The following is a 22,826-nucleotide window of genomic DNA, read 5'->3' on the forward strand; positions in this document are numbered from 1 at the left end:
GACTGGGAAAATACGTTTTGAACGGTCATTCAACTCGGAATTTCAAGTCGGAACTCGGGACTCTTTCTAGAGCTACGACCTGAAGATCACTGACGTCATCATGATTCAACCTTGTTTTTTTCAGAGTTCCCAGTTGTCTTGAAAGCACCATAAATCCAGAGAATGCCAGACTTTGATGACAAAATTTGCACCAATTGGCACCATTTGTCACCGTTATAGTCCTAATTCATGTATTGTTTAGTGTTGTGTTGTGTAGTGGCTTTGCTGGCATGCATCTAAACACATTGTTTTGAGTTTGACCCACCAAGATTTACATGCTAACATCGCCACTGGTAGTGTTGTTCCTTCTGTTTAGTGTCATTATTTAAACAGCTCTCCATCCTCCACTCCCACCATGCTGCTTAGTCATTGTCAGGTGTGCAGGGGCCTGAAACGGAGCAAAAAATATTCCAGCCGCATATGCTACAAATTGCAGTTTGTTGGCGTAATTGAGCTTGATTTCTTTGTGGAGCACTATTTGTTTAGAACAAAGATTTGGAGGGAATGCGGGCTAATGAGCAGCGCGAGGGATGGAAGTCAATTCAGGGGCATTTGTGTTATAAAATGTATTTGCACATTTCGAAGAGAGCAAGTTGTTTTCCAAATTCATCATCCACCGTAGAGATCCACCGAAAAGCGTGAGAAAATATAGTGTGAAAAGTAGAATTAAGGGCAATGTTTAGTGGATTTTAATGAGCTAAATCCCTGATGATAACACTCACAGAATGTTTGTTTTTGTACTGTCATTTGTCATCTATCTATCTATCTATCTATCTATCTATCTATCTATCTATCTATCTATCTATCTATCTATCTATCTATCTATCTATCTATCTATCTATCTATCTATCTATCTATCTATCTATCTATCTATCTATCTATCTATCTATCTATCTATCTATCTATCTATCTATCCTATCTATCTATCTATCTATCTATCTATCTATCTATCTATCTATCTATCTATCTATCTATCTATCTATCTATCTATCTATCCATCTATCTACCTCTATCTACCTCTATCTATCTATCTATCTATCTAAATACAAAACCCCAGTCATGGGAAGCACAAATAAAACATCACAAATCATCCAGAAAAACAGTTACATTCCTCCACAAATAAGTCCCCAATCATTACTTTAAATTGCCTGAACGGCACCAGAACATCAAGATTAAATGTATTTTGAAATATATTCCAGCAACACGGTGTATTAAAACTAAAAGCAGATTACATACCTCGTAACTCTGCACATGGACTCTGTACTGGTACCCCGTGTATATAACCAAATGATCATTACTCATTGTGTTCCTCTGCATTTCACTGTTAGTCTGCACCTGTTGTTTTTCCAAGCATGTGACAAATAAAATTTGATTTGATTTGACTAAATGAGATATGGGTCGTTGTTTTACATGACAAAAATATGTTCTTTATGGCCCTTGTTATTAATTGGTGTACAGAAAGGGAAAGGGGGATACCTGGTCAGTTGTACAACTGAATGCACCCAACCCCTCTGAATCAGAGAGGTGCGAGGGGCTGCCTTAATCATAGAGAGCTCACTGTGTGCATCTACATGTGTTCACAGCCATCCATCTTACCATGCATCACTGCATGATGGCACACCTTGGGGAGCAGAGGGGGGTGGAGGGAAATGCTGCTTCTTTTCTTCTTATCCCAAACACAATCACTGATAACCCCAGCTATGTTCTACTAGCCTGGAGGTACCAAGATGTCTCTGATTGTTGTGGGTTCTCACATCACACAGTGCTGCTACAGTATGCCCTGCCAGGATCTACCGAACAAGCTCTGAGTTTACAGAAAGAGCTCTTGGTTTTCTTTGTGTATATTTATGTTCTTGTCTCTTTCTCTCAAATTGTGTGTGTGTATGTGTGTGTGCGCGCGCGCAAACACGCTTATCATTGTGTGTGTTTAAGATTTAAGCCCAAGTACTTTTGCATAGCGAGTGTGCTGTGGCACGATCATATTTATAACTTGGAAAGATTTTAAATTATCCCAGGGCAAGGAGGCACTGAGCAGAGTAGTGCAGCTTTACAGGCAAATCATCCTTTGCCCATAATTCTTCCTGATTGACAGCCCAGGGTTTTATCTCAGTGGCAAAATCTAGATGAAGGCTATAAACAAAAAACACTGTTCATAAAACATGTGTTATTATAAGTGTATTACCGATATTGTCTTTGTATTCAGGGACCTGTAAGAGTTATGTCCTTACTGATTGCTTTACGTTTGCTGCTGTGGCATAACAGTTGTATTGGTTTACCCTTTCCACTGTACCAAGGTCTCATACTGCATGCGTTTTATGTTTTGGTGTAACGGAGCAGGTCCTTTTACAGAGATGAAAGACTAACCTGACATTCATGAGGATGTTGCCAAGCCCCTGGTTTGTGAGAAGTAGGCCGTCAGGATCAAAGGTGGTGGCTTTGTGTCGAATGGGCTCCATGATCCCCAGAGCCTGATGGATTGTGTGAGATTATATAAAAAGACATGGATGGATGGATAGAGATAGATAGATAGTGATAGATAGATAGATAGATAGATAGATAGATAGATAGATAGATAGATAGATAGATAGATAGATAGATAGATAGATAGATAGATAGATAGATAGATAGATAGATAGATAGATAGATAGATAGATAGATAGATAGATAGATAGATAGATAGATAGATAGATAGATAGATTGTCACGAATTCCGCCGAGACTGCTCCTCCTCCTTGTTCGGGCAGGCTTCGGCGTTCGGCGTCCCCGGAGTACTAGCTGCTACCGCTTGATGTTCTCTATGTTTGTTTGGTTTTGTCTTGTTGGTGCACCTGTTTCGTCTTATGTATTGATTATGTCACCTATAAGTTTCCTTTGGTTTTGTTTGCAGTTGTGTGTTGTTGTCCCCCTGTCCGTTGGTGAATCTTTATTGTGCTCTAGTTGTTAGTGTTTTTACGCACTGTTTGCGTAATCGCTCGCCTCCTGTGTTTGAGGCCCGTTATTTTTGTTATTGTCTTTGTGACAATTAAAGTCGTTTCGACTAAGCTTCTGTGTCCTGCGCCTGACTCCAACACCGCATCCACATCAGCTTGTGACAGAACAACACACCTTACTATGGAGTCAGCAGGAGCAGCGGTGGCGACCGAGTCGCTGGAGGATCGGGTCAGCTGCCAGGACGCCAGGATCCAGCAACTCGGCTCCGCCATGCAGGAGGTGATGAACACCCTGCGCCAATGGGAAAGGGGAGGCGTGCCCACACCTCCTCCTACATTACCACCACCATCGGCCAGCCCCACCAGACAAGCTCCGGAATCCAGTGGGATTCGGCTCTCGCTCCCGAGGGCGTATGATGGCACCGCAGCCGGGTGTCAGGGGTTCCTCCTTCAGGTGGAACTCTACCTGGCCACCATACACCCGGCACCCTCGGGATACGAGAGCATTTCCGCCCTCATCTCCTGTCTCTCCGGCAAGGTGTTGGAGTGGGCCAACGCCGAATGGAGGGGAATAGACGCCGCCACCATCAGCTACGCGGAGTTCTCCTGCCGCTTCAGGGCTGTTTTCGATCACCCTCCTGAGGGTAAAGCGGCGGGGGAGCGTCTGTTCCACCTCCGACAGGGGAAGAGGAGCGCACAGGAGTTCGCCCTGGATTTCCGGACTCTAGCGGCGGATGCGGGGTGGAATGAGAGGGCCCTCATCGACCACTATCGGTGTAGCCTGCGTGAGGACGTTCGTCGAGAGCTGGCCTGCAGGGACACCAATCTGTCCTTCGACCAGCTGGTGGACATGTCCATCCGTCTGGATACCCTGCTGGCCACCCGCGGACGTCCCGAGTTCGGGCCGTCCATTCCATCCCCCAGCACCTCCGAGCCGAGCCCTATGGAGCTCGAGGGTGCTGGTGCTAGAGAGAGAAGGAGAGAGAACCCGAGAGGGGCCGTCCCCTGCACCAACTGTGGCTGTGAAGGACACACTGCGGCTAGGTGCTGGGAAGGGTCTCCAGGGAATCGGGGCAACAGGTCGCGCACTGGGGAGTCATTTCAGGTGAGTAGGCGCCCCACTCACCCAGAGCTCTCTGTTGTTCACTTGTGTATACCTGTGGTATTTCCTCAGGTTGCATCTCATTCCCAGCATAAGGCGCTAGTCGATTCAGGCGCAGCTGGGAATTTTATTGATCAGAAATGTTGTACTAAGTTAGGGATTCCCCTCCTGCCCGTTGATGCACCCTTCCCTGTCCATGCCCTAGATAGCCGCCCGTTGGGATCTGGGTTGATTAGGGAGGTCACAGCGCCACTAAAGATGAAGACGCAGGGGGGTCATGAGGAGAAAATTCAGTTGTACCTGATTGAATCTCCTGCGTATCCCATGGTGCTGGAGCTTCCTTGGTTAATCACCCATGACCCCACCATTTTGTGGCAACAGAGGGCTCTCAAGGAATGGTCTGACCAGTGTGTTGGGCGATGTTTAGGTGTTTCCATTGGGGCGACCACGGTGGAGAGTCCGAACCAAGTGCCCGCAATGCACATTCCCCCTTAGTATGAGGATTTGGCACTCGTGTTCAGCAAGACAAGGGCGACGCGATTGCCACCTCATAGACAGGGAGATTGTGCGATAAACCTCCAGACAGGTGCGGCACTCCCGCGGAGCCATGTGTATCCTCTGTCTCAAGAGGAGACGGCGGCTATGGAGACATACATAGCTGAGTCCCTGAGACAGGGATACATACGGTCCTCCACTTCCCCTGCGTCCTCGAGTTTCTTTTTTGTGAAGAAGAAGGATGGAGGGTTGCGCCCGTGTATTGATTACCGTAGTCTCAATCAGATCACTGTTAAATACAGTTACCCTCTTCCTCTGATTGCGAGTATGACTGAATCATTGCGCGGAGCGCGTTTCTTCACAAAACTGGATCTCAGGAGCACCTATAACTTGGTGCGCATTAGGGAGGGAGATGAATGGAAGATGGCATTTAGTACCACCTCAGGTCATTATGAGTATCTTGTCATGCCATACGGGTTAATGAATGCTCCTTCAGTCTTCCAATCATTTGTGGACGAGATCTTCCGGGACCTGCATGGGCAGGGTGTGGTAGTGTACATTGACGACATCCTAGTGTACTCTTCTACACGAGCCGAGCATGTAGCCCTGGTGCGCTGAGTGTTGGGTAGGCTGTTGGAGCATGACTTGTATGTCAAGGCAGAGAAATGTCTGTTTTTCCAGGAGTCCATCTCCTTCTTGGGTCATCGGTTGTCCGCGTCAGGGGTGAAGATGGAGATTGACCGTGTGTCAGCCGTGCGTAACTGGCAAACCCCAACCACTGTTAAAGAGGTGCAGCAGTTTTTGGGTTTTGCCAATTACTACCGGAGGTTTATCCGGGGTTTTGGACAGGTAGCAGCTCCCATTACTTCCCTGCTGAAGGGGGGCCCGGTGCGTTTGCAGTGGTCGGCTGAAGCGGACAGGGCGTTTAGTAAACTGAAGGACCTGTTCACTTCGGCTCCGGTGCTGGCGCACCCGGACCCCGCTTTAGCGTTCCAGGTAGAGGTGGACGCGTCAGAGGCCGGTATCGGGGCAGTACTGTCGCAACGCTCCGGCACGCCTTCTAAGCTCCGTCCCTGCGCTTTTAATTCTAAAAAGCTCAGCCCGGCGGAACGTAATTATGACGTAGGGGAAAAGGGAGCTGTTAGCCGTGGTTCAAGTCCTAAAGGTGTGGAGGCATTGGCTTGAGGGGGCTCAACACCCTTTTCTCATTCTGACTGACCATCGTAACCTGGAGTACATCCGGGCAGCTAGGAGATTGAACCCTCGTCAGGCTAGGTGGAACATGTTTCTGACCTGGTTCGTTTTTAAGATCACTTACATCCCAGGGTCCCAGAACGGTAAGGCAGACGCCCTGTCCCGGCGGTATGACACAGAGGAGAGGTCCATTGAGCCCACTCCCATACTGCCGGAGTCTTGTCTGGTGGCACCGGTGGTATGGGGGTCGATGCGGAAATTGAGCGGGCGTTACGCACCGACCCTACTCCCCCAGAGTGTCCAGTGGGTCGGACGTACGTGCCGCTCGAGGTTCGTGATCGTCTCATTTATTGGGCTCATACGTCACCCTCCTCTGGACATCCAGGTATTGGCCGGACAGTGCACTGCCTTAGTGTTAAGTACTGGTGGCCAACATTGGCTAGGGACGTGAGGGTTTATGTCTCCTCCTGCTCGGTGTGCTCTCAGTGTAAGGTGCCTAGACACCTGCCCAGGGGGAAGTTACAACCCCTGCCCGTTCCACAACGGCCGTGGTCTCACCTATCGGTAGACTTTGTCACGGACCTTCCCCCCTCTCAGGGGAATACCACTATTCTGGTCGTTGTGGATCGGTTCTCTAAGGCTCTCTGTTTTATTTGTGCTTCCCATGACTGGGGTTTTGTATTTAGATAGATAGATAGATAGATAGATAGATAGATAGATAGATAGATAGATAGATAGATAGATAGATAGATAGATAGATAGATAGATAGATAGATAGATAGATAGATAGATAGATAGATAGATAGATAGATAGATAGATCGATAGATAGATAGATAGATAGATAGATAGATAGATAGATAGATAGATAGATAGATAGATAGATAGATAGATAGATAGATAGATAGATAGATAGATAGAGTCATGCTTAGAGTGAGTAGTGGGCAGGGATTTAAACATCAAGTAAGGATGTTCACTCAAAACTGAAAACATTTAACAGATTTGTCACAAAATGTTTAATAACATTAAGATTAAAACTTCAATGTATAATTCCTTGTGAAGTTATGTTGGGACTTTTCTCTGATGTTGAGCATCTGTGGCTGTGGCGCTGCATGTCTATATCTGGGTCTTAAAAAACAGCTTGATCCACTATAGTCAATCTGTAAATCAACATTCAGGGACATCTGCTGGCAAGTGATCTAAGTGCAGCAAATTCAGGTCAGATGAAATGCAGTGGGCTGTCCTCAAAGACACTTCCAAAGTATCGAGAACAGCCTTCTGATGTCATTTTCAACATGACGTTGTTGTCTACCAGATGAATGGTCATTAGTCAGTGGAAATGTTTCTAGGAGGATAGCTCCAACATGGATGTCATCCAAAACAATATGATGTAACGAGTATGGGGATGGAGAATAAAGTGATGGACAGAGTACAGTGGTTATTATATAATCAAGCTTTTGCCAGTTCTTATTATGTCTTAGAATCCTCTTCAGCAGCCACACAGTGATGATCCAGGAGTGATCACTGCTCTGTGGAAAAAGAGTTGTGGTGCAGTGAAGGAGCTGCACCCCACTCACTTCTCTTACTGCGGCCTGGCAGGCAGGGCTAGCTCCACCCCACTCACTGCTCTTACTGCGGCCTGGCAGGCAGGGCTAGCTCCACCCCACTCACTGCTCTTACTGCGGCCTGGCAGGCAGGGCTAGCTCCACCCCACTCACTGCTCTTACTGCGGCCTGGCAGGCAGGGCTAGCTCCTCCCCACTCACTGCTCTTACTGCGGCCTGGCAGGCAGGGCTAGCTGCACCCCACTCACTGCTCTTACTGCGGCCTGGCAGGCAGGGCTAGCTCCACCCCACTCACTGCTCTTACTGCGGCCTGGCAGGCAGGGCTAGCTCCACCCCACTCACTGCTCTTATTGGGGCCTGGCAGGCAGGGCTAGCTCCACCCCACTCACTGCTCTTACTGCGGCCTGGCAGGCAGGGCTAGCTCCACCCCACTCACTGCTCTTACTGCGGCCTGGCAGGCAGGGCTAGCTCCACCCCACTCACTGCTCTTACTGCGGCCTGGCAGGCAGGGCTAGCTCCACCCCACTCACTGCTCTTATTGGGGCCTGGCAGGCAGGGCTGTATCAGTGGAAGATGAGGCCAACATGCTCAGAGCACTGGCCTCTTAATCTCCTTCTGCCTGGTGGAAGTGCTCTAATCTCACACTGATGGATTACAGGGAACACGATTGACATACATACACATGCACACACACACACACACACACACACACACACACACACAGGGCTGCCGAGGGTACTGTGAATTCTACTGCCTTCTTTTGAAGGGTCACTGCTTGAGTTAATGGACTGCTGGGGAGAGATGTATGGAGTGGATAAGTGAGGCCCCTCTATTTTAGCAATACTTGGCTTTAGACCCCATAGTGTGCTTGTAGTCAAACATTATTTTCCATAAAATGGTGAACAGAAGTCAAGATGATAATTCTGTTTAAGTTATTATTCTTAAAGTAGCATAACATGTCTCTATAACAGGCTCTGCCTATCCAGCATGGTAGTAGATGAACTGAGCAGTGCAGTTTTGCAGGCAAATCATCCTCTAGTACAAGGGTGTCAAACTAATTTTTCCCTATGGGCCGCATTCGGTCTTAACCCGAGGTCCAGAGGGCCGCATTAATAATTTTTTTATATTTTCTCGCCATCAACATTTGAAACGTTTGTCCAAAAAAATAGTCCTCTATCCTTCGTTGTGGGAATTTTCTATCCTCTCTGACTGTCTAGCTTTCGTTTCGGTGATTCTTAGCTGAACAGAGTGAATTATTTTAAGAGAATGTATAGATGTAGGTCCATTATCATTTATACACAGTTTCAATTTGGTTTTAGGCATTTGAGATTGAGGTAGTTTTTCCCCTAAAATAAACTATGATATATATATATATATATATATATATATATATATATATATATATATATATATATACACAGTACCAGTCAATAGTTTGGACACACCTACTCATTCAAGGGTTTTTCTTTATTTTTACATTTTTTCTACATTGTACTATGAAATAACATGTAGTAAACTATGAAAAGTGTCAAACAAATCAAAATATATTTCATATTTGAGATTCTTGTCACGGATCCCTCCGAGGCTGCCTCCTCTCCTTGTTCAGGCAGGCTTCGGTGTTCATCGTCACCTGCCTTCTAGCCTCTGCCGCTCCTCTGTTCATCATTCCATTTGTTTTGTCTTGTTTTCACACACACCTGGTTCATATCCCCTCATCAGTGTCTGTATAAGTATTCCCTCTGCTCCCCCATGTCTTTGTGTGTTATTGTTACTTTGTGGAGGTATCGCTAGCTCGGTTGAGCATCTTTGTTATTTTTATCGCTGGGAATATTTACCTGTGTATGTTTGGTTCCCAGTACGCATTTAAGTCACACTGGGATCGTGTTCACGCATTGCTGCGGACTACCTTATTGGGCTGAATAAAGCATATTCCTTCTTCACACTCCTGCGCCTGACTCCGTCCATCCCATCACTACACTTCTTCAAATAGCCACCCTTTGCCTTGATGACAGCTTTGCACACTCTTGGCAAATATAAAATATATTTGTTTAACACTTATTTGGTTACTACCTGATTCCATATGTGCTATTTAATAGTTTTGAGGTCTTCACTATAATTTTACAATGTAAAAAATAGTAAAAATAAAGAAAAACCCTTGAATGAGTAGGTGTGTCCAAACTATTGACTGGTAGTGTATATATATATATACAGTATATATATATATATACAGTGCATTCGGAAAGTATTCAGACCCGTTGACTTTTTCCACATTTTGTTATGTTATAGCCTTACTCTAAAATTGATTAAATACAAGTTGTTCCTCATCAATCTACACACAATACCCCATAATGCTAATTTATTAAAAATGAAAAAAATGAAATACCTTATTTATATAAGTATTCAGACCCTTTTCTATGAGACTCGAAATTGAGATGTTTCTACAACTTGATCGGAGTCCACCTGTGGTACATTCAATTGATTGGACATGATGTAAAAAAAAAAAAAAAAAATTGTGGAAAGGCACACACCTGTCTATATAACGTCCCACAGTTGGCAGTGCATGTCAGAGAAAAAAACAAGCTATGAGGTCAAAGGAATTGTCCGTAGAGCTCCGAGACAGGATTGTGTCAAGGCACAGATCTGGGGAAGGATACCAAAAAATGTCTGCAGCATTGAAGGTCCCCAAGAACACAGTGACTTCCATCATTCTTAAATGGAAGAAGTTTGGAACCACCAATACTCTTCCTATCTGAGCAATCGGGGGAGAAGGGCCTTGGTCAGGAAGGTGACCAAAAACCTGATGGTCACTCTGAAAGAGCTCCAGAGTGCCTCTGTGGAGATGGGAGAACTTTCCAGAAGGACAAGCATCTCTGCAGCACTCCAGCAATCAGGCTTTTATGATACAGTCGCCAGATGGATGCCACTCCTCAGTAAAAGGCACATGACAACCCGCTTGGCATTTGCCAAAAGGCACCTAAAGGACTCTCAGACCATGAGAAACAAGATTCTCTGGTCTGATGAAACCAATATTGAACTCTGGCTTGAATGCCAAGTGTCATGTATGGAGGAAACCTGGCACCATCCCTACGGTGAAGCGTGGTGGTGGCAGCATTATGCTGTGGGGATGTTTTTCAGTGGCAGGGACTGGGAGACTAGTCAGATTCGAGGGAAAGATGAACGGAGCCAAGTACAGAGAACTACTTGATGAAAACCTGCTCCAGAGCGCTCAGGATCTCAGACTGGGGCAAAGGTTCACCTTCCAACAGGACAATGACCCTAAGCACACAGCCAAGACAATGCAGGAGTGGCCTAGGGACAAGTCTCTGAATGTCCTTGAGTGGCCCAGCCAGAGCCTGGACTTGAACCCAATCGAACATCTCTGGAGAGACCTGAAAATAGCTGTGCAGCAACGCTCCCCATCCAACATGACAGAGCTTGAGAGGATCTGCAGAGAAGAATGTGTGCCAAACTTGTAGCATCATACCCAAGATGACTCAAGGCTGTCATCGCTGCCAAAGGTATTTCAACAAAGTACTGAGTGAAGGGTATGAATACTTAAGTAAATGTGATATTTTTTTTATTTTTTTTTACACATTTGTAAAAATGTCTAAAAACCTGTTTTTGCGTTGTCATTATGGGGTATTGTGTTTGTAGATTGATGAGGGGGGAAAAACTATTTAATACATTTTAAAATAAGGCTGTAACGTAACAGAATGTGGAAAAAGTCAAAGGGTCTGAAAACTTTCCTAATGCACTGTATATATACTGTATATAATGTTTTATTCTGCATGTTTGACACCCTTGCTCTAGCAGATGCTGGTCCTAAAGCTCTATATATTATACCCAAGCATGAACTAACGTACTCTCTATTTTACTCTTACAGATATCTGCAATGGCCCATTGGTATCCATGCTGCCCCAGGCCTCTTTTAAGAGCTCCTCTCAGTCCTCTGTCAGTTATGCTCCACACTTCTCCAAGATCAACAGAAGAGATGGTGAGTTACAATGGAAAGTTATCTTTTTTAATTTCATGTTTCAGTCTTAACCCTAAACGTGCCGACAGGGGTCAAAAACATAATCATTTCTCAACCCTTTTTTTTATCCTTCAGAAATGTTAGGACTTTGTCCAGCAACTAGTTACCGACCCCAAAAAAAATCACCATTTACCATGACTTCTGTGTTACAGTTTTTCTCCATTGGTTTGGCTCATTTCTTGAAACAGAAATTACATTCTCAAAACTACATGGACAAACCTCCAAACCACTTGGCAATTGTTCACAACAGAATTGAATTTCTCATTCATTTCATCAAATTGCAAATGTCTAAGTACATGTCTCAATGTCTCAGTACATCTTTGCAAATGATTAAGTACAGGTAGCCTACATTTAGCACAATTTCCAAGTGAATAGATCTTGTTGATCTAAACTGATTGTTGATTCTCAGTCTAATGGTTGTTCGCTCCAAAACGTGTCAGCGTCATTTCATTGTATAAGTCATCACATGCACAATAGTCTGTTCAATTGTCAAAATTAGTCAAGAACATAATACCATGAATACCATATATGAATCCCTTGGAACATTTGATAAATTTATTACAGCAATTGACAGTCAGGTGAAACTAGAACTTGACTAACGAAGGAGGAGTTTCACACATCTCAGATGACCAATCAAACAGTATGTTTAGTTACCTGACAGGTGCTGTCCATGACTGTGAATGCTGCCAAACATGTATGTAAAGAGCTTGACCATGCAGGACCAGTACAATTTCTGGAACATGGAGGCACCTGGCCAAGTAAATGAACAAGGGCAACTGCCTGCTCGAGGAAGAGGAAGAAGAAGAAGAGGAGGAGGAGGAGTAAGGGTGCGTGGTGGTGGAATAGGGGGAAGAGGCCGAGGAGCACGAAGACACCATGCTGTCCCGGATGAAATTCGGGCCACAATTATAGACCATGTCATCAACCATGGCCTCACAATGGCGGAGGCAGGTCGCCGAGTGCAGCCTAATGTGCCTCGCTCAACAGTCTCCTCCATCATCCAAACCTTTCGCAGGGAAAACAGGTATGTAGTCAGTCAATGATGGAATTATATGTTGTATAGGACAGGACACTGTGCATAGAGCAAGAAATATATTTATTTACATATTTACCTATTCATTTAGTGTGTGTGTGTGATAGGCCTACAGTAATATCTTACCTCAATGGGATGTTATGATACTAAAAATGACAAGAAAAACATTGGAGAAAATAAACTATGGAATAGTTTATTTTCTACAGTATTGATGATACAGTTTACAGTAGTATTCCAGTCACTGTGCAGTGATGCATTAGAATTGTGGTAAAGTTACTGTAAGTAAAACAACAATACAATTACATAGGTAACTCATTCTGTAAGGAATACATAAGGTATACATTACGAATGGAGTGTTGTCCTTTGACTTCTATATCTAGGATTGGACGACAACCTTGCACAGGTGGCAGAGGAAAGCTTCTCAATGAACAACAAGAACAAGAGATCTGTAACATGGTGATGGCAAATAATGCCATCACATTGAGACAGATCCGCGCTGCAATCCTACAAGACAATGCCATATTCCAAAATGTCAACTCTATAAGCATCTCCACAATAGACCGGATATTGAAGAAGCATCAGATGACAATGAAGCAAATTTACAGGGTACCATTTGAGAGGAACTCTGATAGAGTGAAAGAGCTGCGGTACCAGTATGTACATGTAAGTCAGTTACTGGTTGTCCATCATTATAACATTTTTACAATTAAGCAGTGGTTCCCAAACTTTTTTGGCTTCAGTACCCACTTTACCTGATTTGTGTATCCAGGTAATCCAGGTATGGAAGTATTTGATTTATCTGACTTCAACAAAAAAAAAAAAAACTGCAGCTTACTGTATGATGCAATTATCATTATAATCCTTATTTTGAAGAATATAACATACAATAAGAAAAGGGGTCAAAGAGCTGCAATTAGTGCCTCCCATGTAAATCTATCTAATACTGTGGGTTTTACTGTGACATTTCAGTAAGTCTAGTCATTGATGATTTCCCCCCTCCCCTTTCTGTCAAATACCCCCTGTAGTACCTCTGCATAGGGGTACATGTACCCCAGGTTTGGAACCACTGGAGTAGTGGCCAGTAGTATATTGAACTTGTGGAGAACATAGAACATTCCTATGTAATTGTCTGTAACTGTAGTGTATGACTCTTCTGTATGACTGATTTGATGTTTTCTTTTTTACGCTATTGTAGAGAATAATGGCATTGGAAGGAAACGAGACCCATCACATCCTCGTGTTTGTGGATGAAGCTGGCTTCAACCTGGCCAAGGGCCGAAGACGTGGCCGTAATATTATTGGCCACCGGGCCATGGTGGATGTCCCAGGCCAGCGAGGGGGCAATATAACTATGTGTGCTGCCATATCGGAGAATGGTGTGGCCACTCACATCCCCAGTCTTGGCCCATACAATACACAGAAGCTCCTCATTTTCTTGGACCGCCTTCATGTTGATTTGATCCCTGAAAATGAGAGCGGTCTCGTAGGGCCTCACCTACCACAATATGTCATTGTATGGGACAATGTGAATTTCCACCGTGGCCCGCTCATCAGGGCCTGGTTCACTACTCATCCAAGGATGGTCATGGTGTTCCTACCACCTTACTCTCCTTTCCTCAATCCTATTGAGGAGTATTTCTCCGCTTGGAGGTGGAGAGTGTATGAGCATCGGGCTCAAGATCAGAGGTCCCTGCTCCATGCAATGGACGCTGCGTGTGAGGATATTACAGGAGATCAGTGTAGGGGATGGTTGCAACATGCACGCCGTTTCTTCCCTCGTTGCATCGCAAGGGAGAATATACGCTGTGATGTGGACGAGAATCTGTGGCCAGACAGACAGCAGCGTGTGGATGGCCAGGAGGGTGAGGACAGCGACCAGTGAAGAACTGTTAGTTGTGAAACTCCAGCTTTATTTACAGCACTGTAGGCTGCATATAATTTTCATTGTTTTTTGTTTGTGTGTTTATATTACAGTATATTATGCTGTATACATTTTCTTTTACTCTGATGTATGGAAGTTACTTTATGTGTGTGAATGATAATGGTTACAATTTCCTTGGCAGTATGAGTGCAATGTGTGATGTCAAACCTTGGAGGCTACTCTTACCCTAAAATCCTATTTATTTTTTTTCAGTTTTATACACAATTGTATTCTGTTAGCTAGACAAAAAACAGTACAGTAACCATTGTCAATGAAGGACTGGGCTAAGACTGAAAGGTGGACATGAGGGATATTTCAATGGTCCTCTGCCATAGTGACAAAACATCTAAACATTTTGACTTGCAGTGCTTACACAATGCCAAAGGGACGAAGCATTTTGGGGGCACTGACTGTTTAAATGAGAAGGAAATTTAGTTTTGACACATGCGTGAACTGTTTTGGGAGAGGTATGAGCTTTTGCAGGTGAACCATGGTGTTGTGCCGAACCATCCACGTTATTTTGGCTAAAGCACCAAGAGTGTTGAGAACGTCCGGTCTGTTTCAAGAAATGAGCCAAAGCAATTGAGAAGGATCTTTGCCATTTTCGTGGCACTGACTCCTTATATGGGAAAGGAATTTAGTTTTGAAGCATGAGTGAACAGTTTTAGGAGAGATATGAGCTTTTGCAAGTGAGCTATAGTGTTGTGCTGAACTGTAAGACTGTTTTGCCAAATGATCTTAGAGTTTTGAGAATGTAATTTCTGTTTCAAGAAATGAGCCAAACCAATGGAGAAAAACTGTAATATGGAGGGGGGAAAAGTATCTTGTTTGTGTATACAAAGCTAAAAATGTTGACTCAATAATGCACTTTGTGATAAAAGCACCAGAGGTAGATAGATGTATGTACCCTGAAAATATATTGATATGGAGCCTGGGAGTCGTGGCGGCCACTATAACTCTTTTTTTATTTGTAATTTATGTAAATAAATATTTAGTTTCCAGTCAATGTCTCCATAACAGGTTGAGAATCTCCTCTTTCAGATGCAATTGGAACTGAGTTTATAGCCAATAGCGTTTCATAGTTAGAGCTAAAAGTCCGATGGCACTATTCTTAAACATCAAATGTTACTGTAAATATGTGACATTTTTAAATATATGCTTATTTTGGGGAATTAATCCCATTTACTTGTGTTACAAAAGGTTAATAAAATATAAAGTGTTACTGATTTCAGAGCCGCCGGGAAGTTTAGTTTCCTGAACAGTCTTGTATGGTGTAATATGAGGAGATCATACTCAAAAGAACTTCATTCAGGATTAGTTTGAAATAGCATAATGGTTATTATTGAAAAAGATAGGTTTTCATATAAATCCCAAATTTTTAAATGTTGCTCTTAGCCCTAACAACAAGGGTCACAGGTTAATAAATGAATCTAGATATAAATCTACGTTCTATAACTAGATAATGATTCTCAATGACTTGGGGTGTGGAAGGTGAACACCTGACTTACCCCAGGTTATTTTGACCTTGGCTACAGTACATTTGTCTGTAACAACCAGAATAATCCTCCTCTCTGGGGGGATCCGTAAACGATGCTTCCTCTGTGTCTCAGACTCTGGTTTGATATGCTGCACTCATCTGCTCCCATGGTGGTGTGTCCCAGCCCAGAGCAGCTGAGTAATGAACCTTTCTGCCAGAGCTGACCTGTCTTCTTCAGCTTGATAGCTGGGCGGCTTGTGGGGTCTGACTACTAATTGTACACAGCACTGCCGTATCACACTTTCACATTAGTGTTTGGATGTTGTGTAAGGTGCTGAGGTGTTTTATTCACCAGTGTATGAAGTGCACTGATACATCTGACATGTTATTTAAGCCAAATGGTGTGTTTTCACACTCCATCTCTCCAGATAGAGGGGGTTAGTTCATACAACACGATAGAGGGGGTTAGTTCATACAGCATGATAGAGGGGGTTAGTTCATACAACACGATAGAGGGGGTTAGTTCATACAGCATGATAGAGGGGGTTAGTTCATACAGCATGATAGAGGGGGTTAGTTCATACAGTATGATAGAGGGGGTTAGTTCATACAGCATGGTAGAGGGGGTCAGTTCATACAGCATGGTAGAGGGGGTTAGTTCAAACAGCATGGTAGAGGGGGTTAGTTCATACAGCATGGTAGAGGGGGTTAGTTCATACAGTATGATAGAGGGGGTTAGTTCATACGGCATGGTAGAGGGGGTTAGTTCATACATCATGATAGAGGAGACTAGTTCATACAGCATGGTAGAGGGGGTTAGTTCATACAGCATGATAGAGGGGGTTAGTTCATACAGCATGGTAGAGGGGGTTAGATCATACGGCATGATAGAGGGGATTAGATCATACAGCATGGTAGAGGGGGTTAGTTCATACAGCATGATTGAGGGGGTTAGATCATACAACATGATAGAGGGGGTTAGATCATACAGCATGATACAGGGGGTTAGTTCATACAGCATGGTAGAGGGGGTTAGTTCATACAGAATGGTAGAGGGGGTTAGTTCATACAGCATGGTAGAGGGGGTTAGTTCATACAGCATGGTAGAGGGGGTTAGTTCATACAGCATGATACAGGGGGTTAGTTCATACAGCATGATAGAGGGGATTAGATCATACAGCATGATAGAGGGGGTTAGTTCATACAGCATGATAGAGGGGATTAGATCATACAGCATGGTAGAGGGGGTTAGTTCATACAGCATGATAGAGGGGGTTAGTTCATACAGCATGATAGAGGGGGTTAGTTCATACAGCATGGTAGAGGGGGTTAGTTCATACAGCATGATAGAGGGGTTTAGTTCATATGGCATGATAGAGGGGGTTAGTTCATACAGCATGATAGAGGGGGTTAGTTCATACAGCATGGTAGAGGGGGTTAGTTCACACAGAATGGTAGAGGGGGTTGGTTCATACAGTATGATAGAGGGGGTTAGTTCATACGGCATGGTAGAGTGGGTTAGGTCATACAGCATGGTAGAGGGGGTTAGTTCATACAGCATGGTAGAGGGGGTTAGTTCATACAGCATGATACAGGGGGTTAGTTCATACAGCATGATAGAGGGGATTAGATCATACAGTATGGTAGAGGGGGTTAGTTCATACAGCATGATAGAGGGGGTTAGATCATACAACATGATAGAGGGGGTTAGATCATATAGCATGATAGAGGGGGTTAGTTCATACAGCATGATAGAGGGGGTTAGTTCATACAGCATGGTAGAGGGGGTTAGATCATACGGCATGATAGAGGGGATTAGATCATACAGCATGGTAGAGGGGGTTAGTTCATACAGCATGATAGAGGGGGTTAGATCATACAACATGATAGAGGGGGTTAGATCATACAGCATGATACAGGGGGTTAGTTCATACAGCATGGTAGAGGGGGTTAGTTCATACAGCATGGTAGAGGGGGTTAGTTCATACAGCATGGTAGAGGGGGTTAGTTCATACAGCATGGTAGAGGGGGTTAGTTCATACAGCATGATACAGGGGGTTAGTTCATACAGCATGATAGAGGGGATTAGATCATACAGCATGATAGAGGGGGTTAGTTCATACAGCATGATAGAGGGGATTAGATCATACAGCATGGTAGAGGGGGTTAGTTCATACAGCATGATAGAGGGGGTTAGTTCATACAGCATGGTAGAGGGGGTTAGTTCATACAGCATGATAGAGGGGTTTAGTTCATATGTCATGATAGAGGGGGTTAGTTCATACAGCATGATAGAGGGGGTTAGTTCATACAGCATGGTAGAGGGGGTTAGTTCACACAGAATGGTAGAGGGGGTTAGTTCATACAGTATGATAGAGGGGGTTAGTTCATACGGCATGGTAGAGGGGGTTAGGTCATACAGCTTGGTAGAGGGGGTTAGTTCATACAGCATGGTAGGGGGGTTAGTTCATACAGCATGATACAGGGGGTTAGTTCATACAGCATGATAGAGGGGATTAGATCATACAGTATGGTAGAGGGGGTTAGTTCATACAGCATGATAGAGGGGGTTAGATCATACAACATGATAGAGGGGGTTAGATCATACAACATGATACAGGGGGTTAGTTCATACAGCATGGTAGAGGGGGTTAGTTCATACAGCATGGTAGAGGGGGTTAGTTCATACAGCATGGTATAGGGGGTTAGTTCATACAGCATGGTAGAGGGGGTTAGTTCATACAGCATGATACAGGGGGTTAGTTCATACAGCATGATAGAGGGGATTAGATCATACAGCATGATACAGGGGGTTAGTTCATACAGCATGATAGAGGGGGTTAGATCATACAGCATGATAGAGGGGGTTAGTTCATACAGCATGGTAGAGGGGGTTAGTTCATACAGCATGATAGAGGGGGTTAGATCATACAGCATGATACAGGGGGTTAGTTCATACAGCATGATAGAGGGGGTTAGATCATACAGCATGATAGAAGGGGTTAGTTCATACAGCATGGTAGAGGGGGTTAGTTCATACAACATGATAGAGGGGGTTAGATCATACAGCATGATACAGGGGGTTAGTTCATACAGCATGGTAGAGGGGGTTAGTTCATACAGCATGGTAGAGGGGGTCAGTTCATACAGTATGATACAGGGGGTTAGTTCATACAGCATGATAGAGGGGTTTAGTTCATACAGCATGGTAGAGGGGGTTAGTTCATACAGCATGATAGAGGGGGTTAGATTATACAGCATGATAGAGGGGGTTAGTTCATACAGCATGATATAGGGGGTTAGTTCATACAGCATGATAGAGGGGGTTAGTTCATACAGCATGATAGAGGGGGTTAGTTCATACAGCATGATAGAGGGGGTTAGTTCATACAGCATGGTAGAGGGGGTTAGTTTATACAGCATGGTAGAGGGGGTTAGTTCATACAGCATGATAGAGGGGGTTAGTTCATACAGCATGATAGAGGGGGTTAGTTCATACAGCATGATATAGGGGGTTAGTTCATACGGCATGTTAGAGGGGGTTAGTTCATACGGCACAACAATCACCTCACATGCAGTAGGCTATACAGAGGATCCTAGCATACACAAGATACTCTCTATGCAGACAGCAATGCAAGAATTCATCACCAATTGCATTGCAGGCAGGCGAGGCCTACAGGGGTAAGGGTTATCTAGACTCTAGACAGAACACAGACCACAATTCGATCCAAACTGTGCATTGACTGAATTCTTAAAAGGAAGGTTTTCTCTCTCTGGTCTCCTGAGGAGCGGGAGGCTGGTCCCCCCAGGTGACAGACAGACATCCGTGGCTGCAGCTGGACCTCAGGGACAGGATGGAGGTGACGGCCGTCGCCACACAGGGGTGCTACGGAGGCTCAGACTGGGTCAGCGGCTACCTGCTGCTGTTCAGTGACACAGGCCGAGCCTGGAAGCAGTACCGACAAGAGGACGGGGTTGGGGTAAGTTGCATCATACTGTAGATTTACTGTTGTACTTGTGAGGGGGTTGATCAGGTTTAATATCGCGTATAGATGATAAAATATATATATTTTTGTATATATTTTCCTTTAGTATTTTCCCCTAACCCTACCATCCCTCTCCTAATTGGAGTGAACTAATGGACAACAACACTTAGGCTTCTAATTCCAACTTATACATACAATATACATTTTACGGATATATTTTACTATAGTTATCTTTTGTTTGTTTTTAGTCCCATCCTTCAGCTCCACTCAACCCCTCCTATCTATCTCTGAACACCATCCAGTGAAGACTTGTTTTCTCTGATGTGCTATACCCTGAGGTTATGCCTTGGCTTTAGCTCAATGGGATAGTACAGGTGCGCAGGAGAGCCGGATTTGAACCCAGTCGGTCACATTGACTTGAACTTAATCATCTAAGTTCTGACTTTTCTTTTCACTCGGCACCCTGGGATGAGAGAGTAGCTGAGTATTGAGCTGTAACTCAGAGTAGGTCAAAGCTGTAAGGAAATAAGACAATGTGTCCCTCTCTTGTTCTTGGTTGGGTTCGTTCGGTCTGGTGTGAACACTCTATCCGCACTCGGGAGTGCCCTAAACAACATACCGTGGTTCACTCAAAAAGGGTGGTCTCGGTCCGATTTCATTCGTACCATGGTGCGGTTCGCTGCAGGTGAGAACACAGTCCGGACCAAACACAGGAAAAGAACCAGAAGCGTGCAGTATTATTGGTTGTTTGACTGTGAGCATTTGATGAAATGCACGCAGTACCATAACCTGTTATCTTTAAAACATTCTGTGAGTAGCAGAGCATTTCTGAGTGCATCCGATGCAGATGAAGGGAGACAGTGCTATACCGGGTATATAGGGAGAATCTCAATTACATACTCCTCTGTCCTCTCGCCTCGTCTCCTTTTCCAAACCCATTGGAGGAGAAAGTCAGAGGGGAGGGACCTCTAGCGTTCTTCTCAAATGGGGTTTGAGAAGGAGACGAGGAGAGAGGACGTGAGGAATATGCAATTGAGATTCCCCCATAGGCTACTGAATATAGTCTATTCACGTGGCAGTTAGAGGGGCTATTTCCCTGTTTCCTCCCTCATGTTGTTGGAAGAGCAAAGCCAAAGTAATATGATGTTTGGGACACACAAGTCATGCTTTTTGATAATCATAGATGGATTCATCTTTCTCCAATAAATAAATGACTTACATGACCATGTGGTTTTGTTTAGGCATTTTAGTTAGTTTGACATTCGGCAATGTGAAACCAACAGGACCAAATTTTTTTATAAAAATACAATGTAACAGATGATCAAATTCTGATTTGAACTGTAGCTCAGAACGAGGTGTGAAAACACCCTTATTGTCTTCAGCCTCTGGGGTGTGTGAGAGCGAGCAGAAGGTTAAACCTCGCTGTCTTGGTTCTGCTCTTCCCAGGGGTGCTTTGTGGGAAAACCATCAGGAGAATTCAAACTGTAACTCGCTTTTTATCTAATTGTTTAAAATCCTTGTGAAGGAGACATTTTGTTAAGGTTGACAGTAGTGTGGGATGCAGTGTGTGGTTGTCCTCTACACACTGACTCACTCCACCTTCATCCTATTCCTCCTCTATTGTGGTTGTATCACTACAGCTTGGTTAGCACATGTACATAATTGAGTTAACATCCCCCCCCCCCAAAGCCTCATGATGTTTTAGTGGACATAAATTCTTTAGAACCCATTGTGTTCGCCCCAGTTATGTCAAATACAACTCAACATTCTTGCGTTTTCTGCCACTCAGAATTGTTCTTAAGATGTCTCGGCGACAAATGTGTTGGCACGTCAGCAATACCCAAGAGCTTCTATCACATGGTGTATAATTAAACAGTAGTTGAAGGTACAAGTGCAGACAGCATGTCCAGTCCACTACGGCAACATGTAATATTCATTATCTTTATGTCTTTAAAAATACATTATTTACACTCAACTGTGGGAATATGGGATAATGCAGAAATGCTGGTGTAGTGTGTGAACCCAACTTGACATGCCTTGAAATTGTTCTCAATGATCGATAGTGACTGAACAATGATTGGGATATTGTCACGGTTCAGACAGACGACAAGAGGACCACAATTGCGTCACACCAGAAAGTTTATTTAAACTTAAGGGGAAAGGGATGTAGGGAGTGAGTGAAGGCTCCAGGGGTTATCCCGTCCGATGTGCTGGGTCTGTGCCTCCCCCCAGTGGCAGCGATGCGTCCGATGACGCCGGTGGTTGGTGGTCCAGAAGTCCTGGGGGGGGGAGGAAACACAGACACAACGGGGCGGAATGAAACCAGGCAGCAGTACAGTTCAAGGGAAATCCAAAATACGTAGTAGCAAGGCAGAAGGCTGGTCAGAGTTACCGGGATTGAAGAGTAGTCAGGAGTCGTAATGGCAGAAGCAGGTCTGGATCTCCTGAGGCAGAAGAGTATCCAAAAACCAGGCAGGTCCGGGGTCACAAAACCAGGGTGAGCCAGAAGCGCGAGCAAACAGGTTCCGGGTGTGAGCTTTGCAGACGATCTGACACCGGAGAGCTGAAAGACAGGGCCTTAAATACTGGGAGAGGTTAGTGGGTAATGCAGCGCAGCTGGCAGAGTAATTAGAGCCGAGCAGAGCAGGGACAGGTGGAGCTAGTTAGGCTGAGTAGAGAGAGGGAGGTGAGCAGAGTGGAAGATAGTGGAAACCAATTAAGGTGGTAACCCGGTGGAGTGAGAGGGCTCATGACAGAACCCCCCCCCCAAGGGACGGCCCCAGAAGTCCCAAGAGCAACACCACGCCGGGCGGGAGGAGGGGAGCCGGAGGAGGGCTAGAACTCCTCCGAACGGTCCGAGTGAACGTCCTCATCCTCGGAGGAAGCCGGAGGGCCGTGGTCGGGAGATGGGACAGGTCCCGAGACAGGGTCAGGCACAGGACAGGAAGCCGAGCGGGCCGGACGGTTAGGGACCCCTCTGGGGCGGCCCCTACGGATTGCAGGTTGATCAGGATGCCGTTGGTGGAAAGCGGTGATGAGAGTCCTATCCACAATC

At 44.8% G+C, this 22,826-nt stretch overlaps 1 protein-coding gene across 1 annotated transcript in view; it reads left to right on the plus strand.

The window, feature by feature from the left end:
• Positions 1–22,826, plus strand: part of LOC121555128 (contactin-associated protein-like 5) — a 124,890-nt gene that overhangs the window by 28,681 nt on the left and 73,383 nt on the right. The window contains exons 2-3 of the mRNA XM_045212056.1: positions 11,205–11,315; positions 19,572–19,765. Of these exons, the coding sequence (XP_045067991.1) occupies positions 11,205–11,315; positions 19,572–19,765 (305 nt within the window). The remainder of the gene's footprint in view (positions 1–11,204; positions 11,316–19,571; positions 19,766–22,826) is intronic.

This window comes from Coregonus clupeaformis, chromosome 40 (genome assembly GCF_020615455.1).
Source record: "Coregonus clupeaformis isolate EN_2021a chromosome 40, ASM2061545v1, whole genome shotgun sequence".
Taxonomy (NCBI): Eukaryota; Metazoa; Chordata; class Actinopteri; order Salmoniformes; family Salmonidae; genus Coregonus; species Coregonus clupeaformis.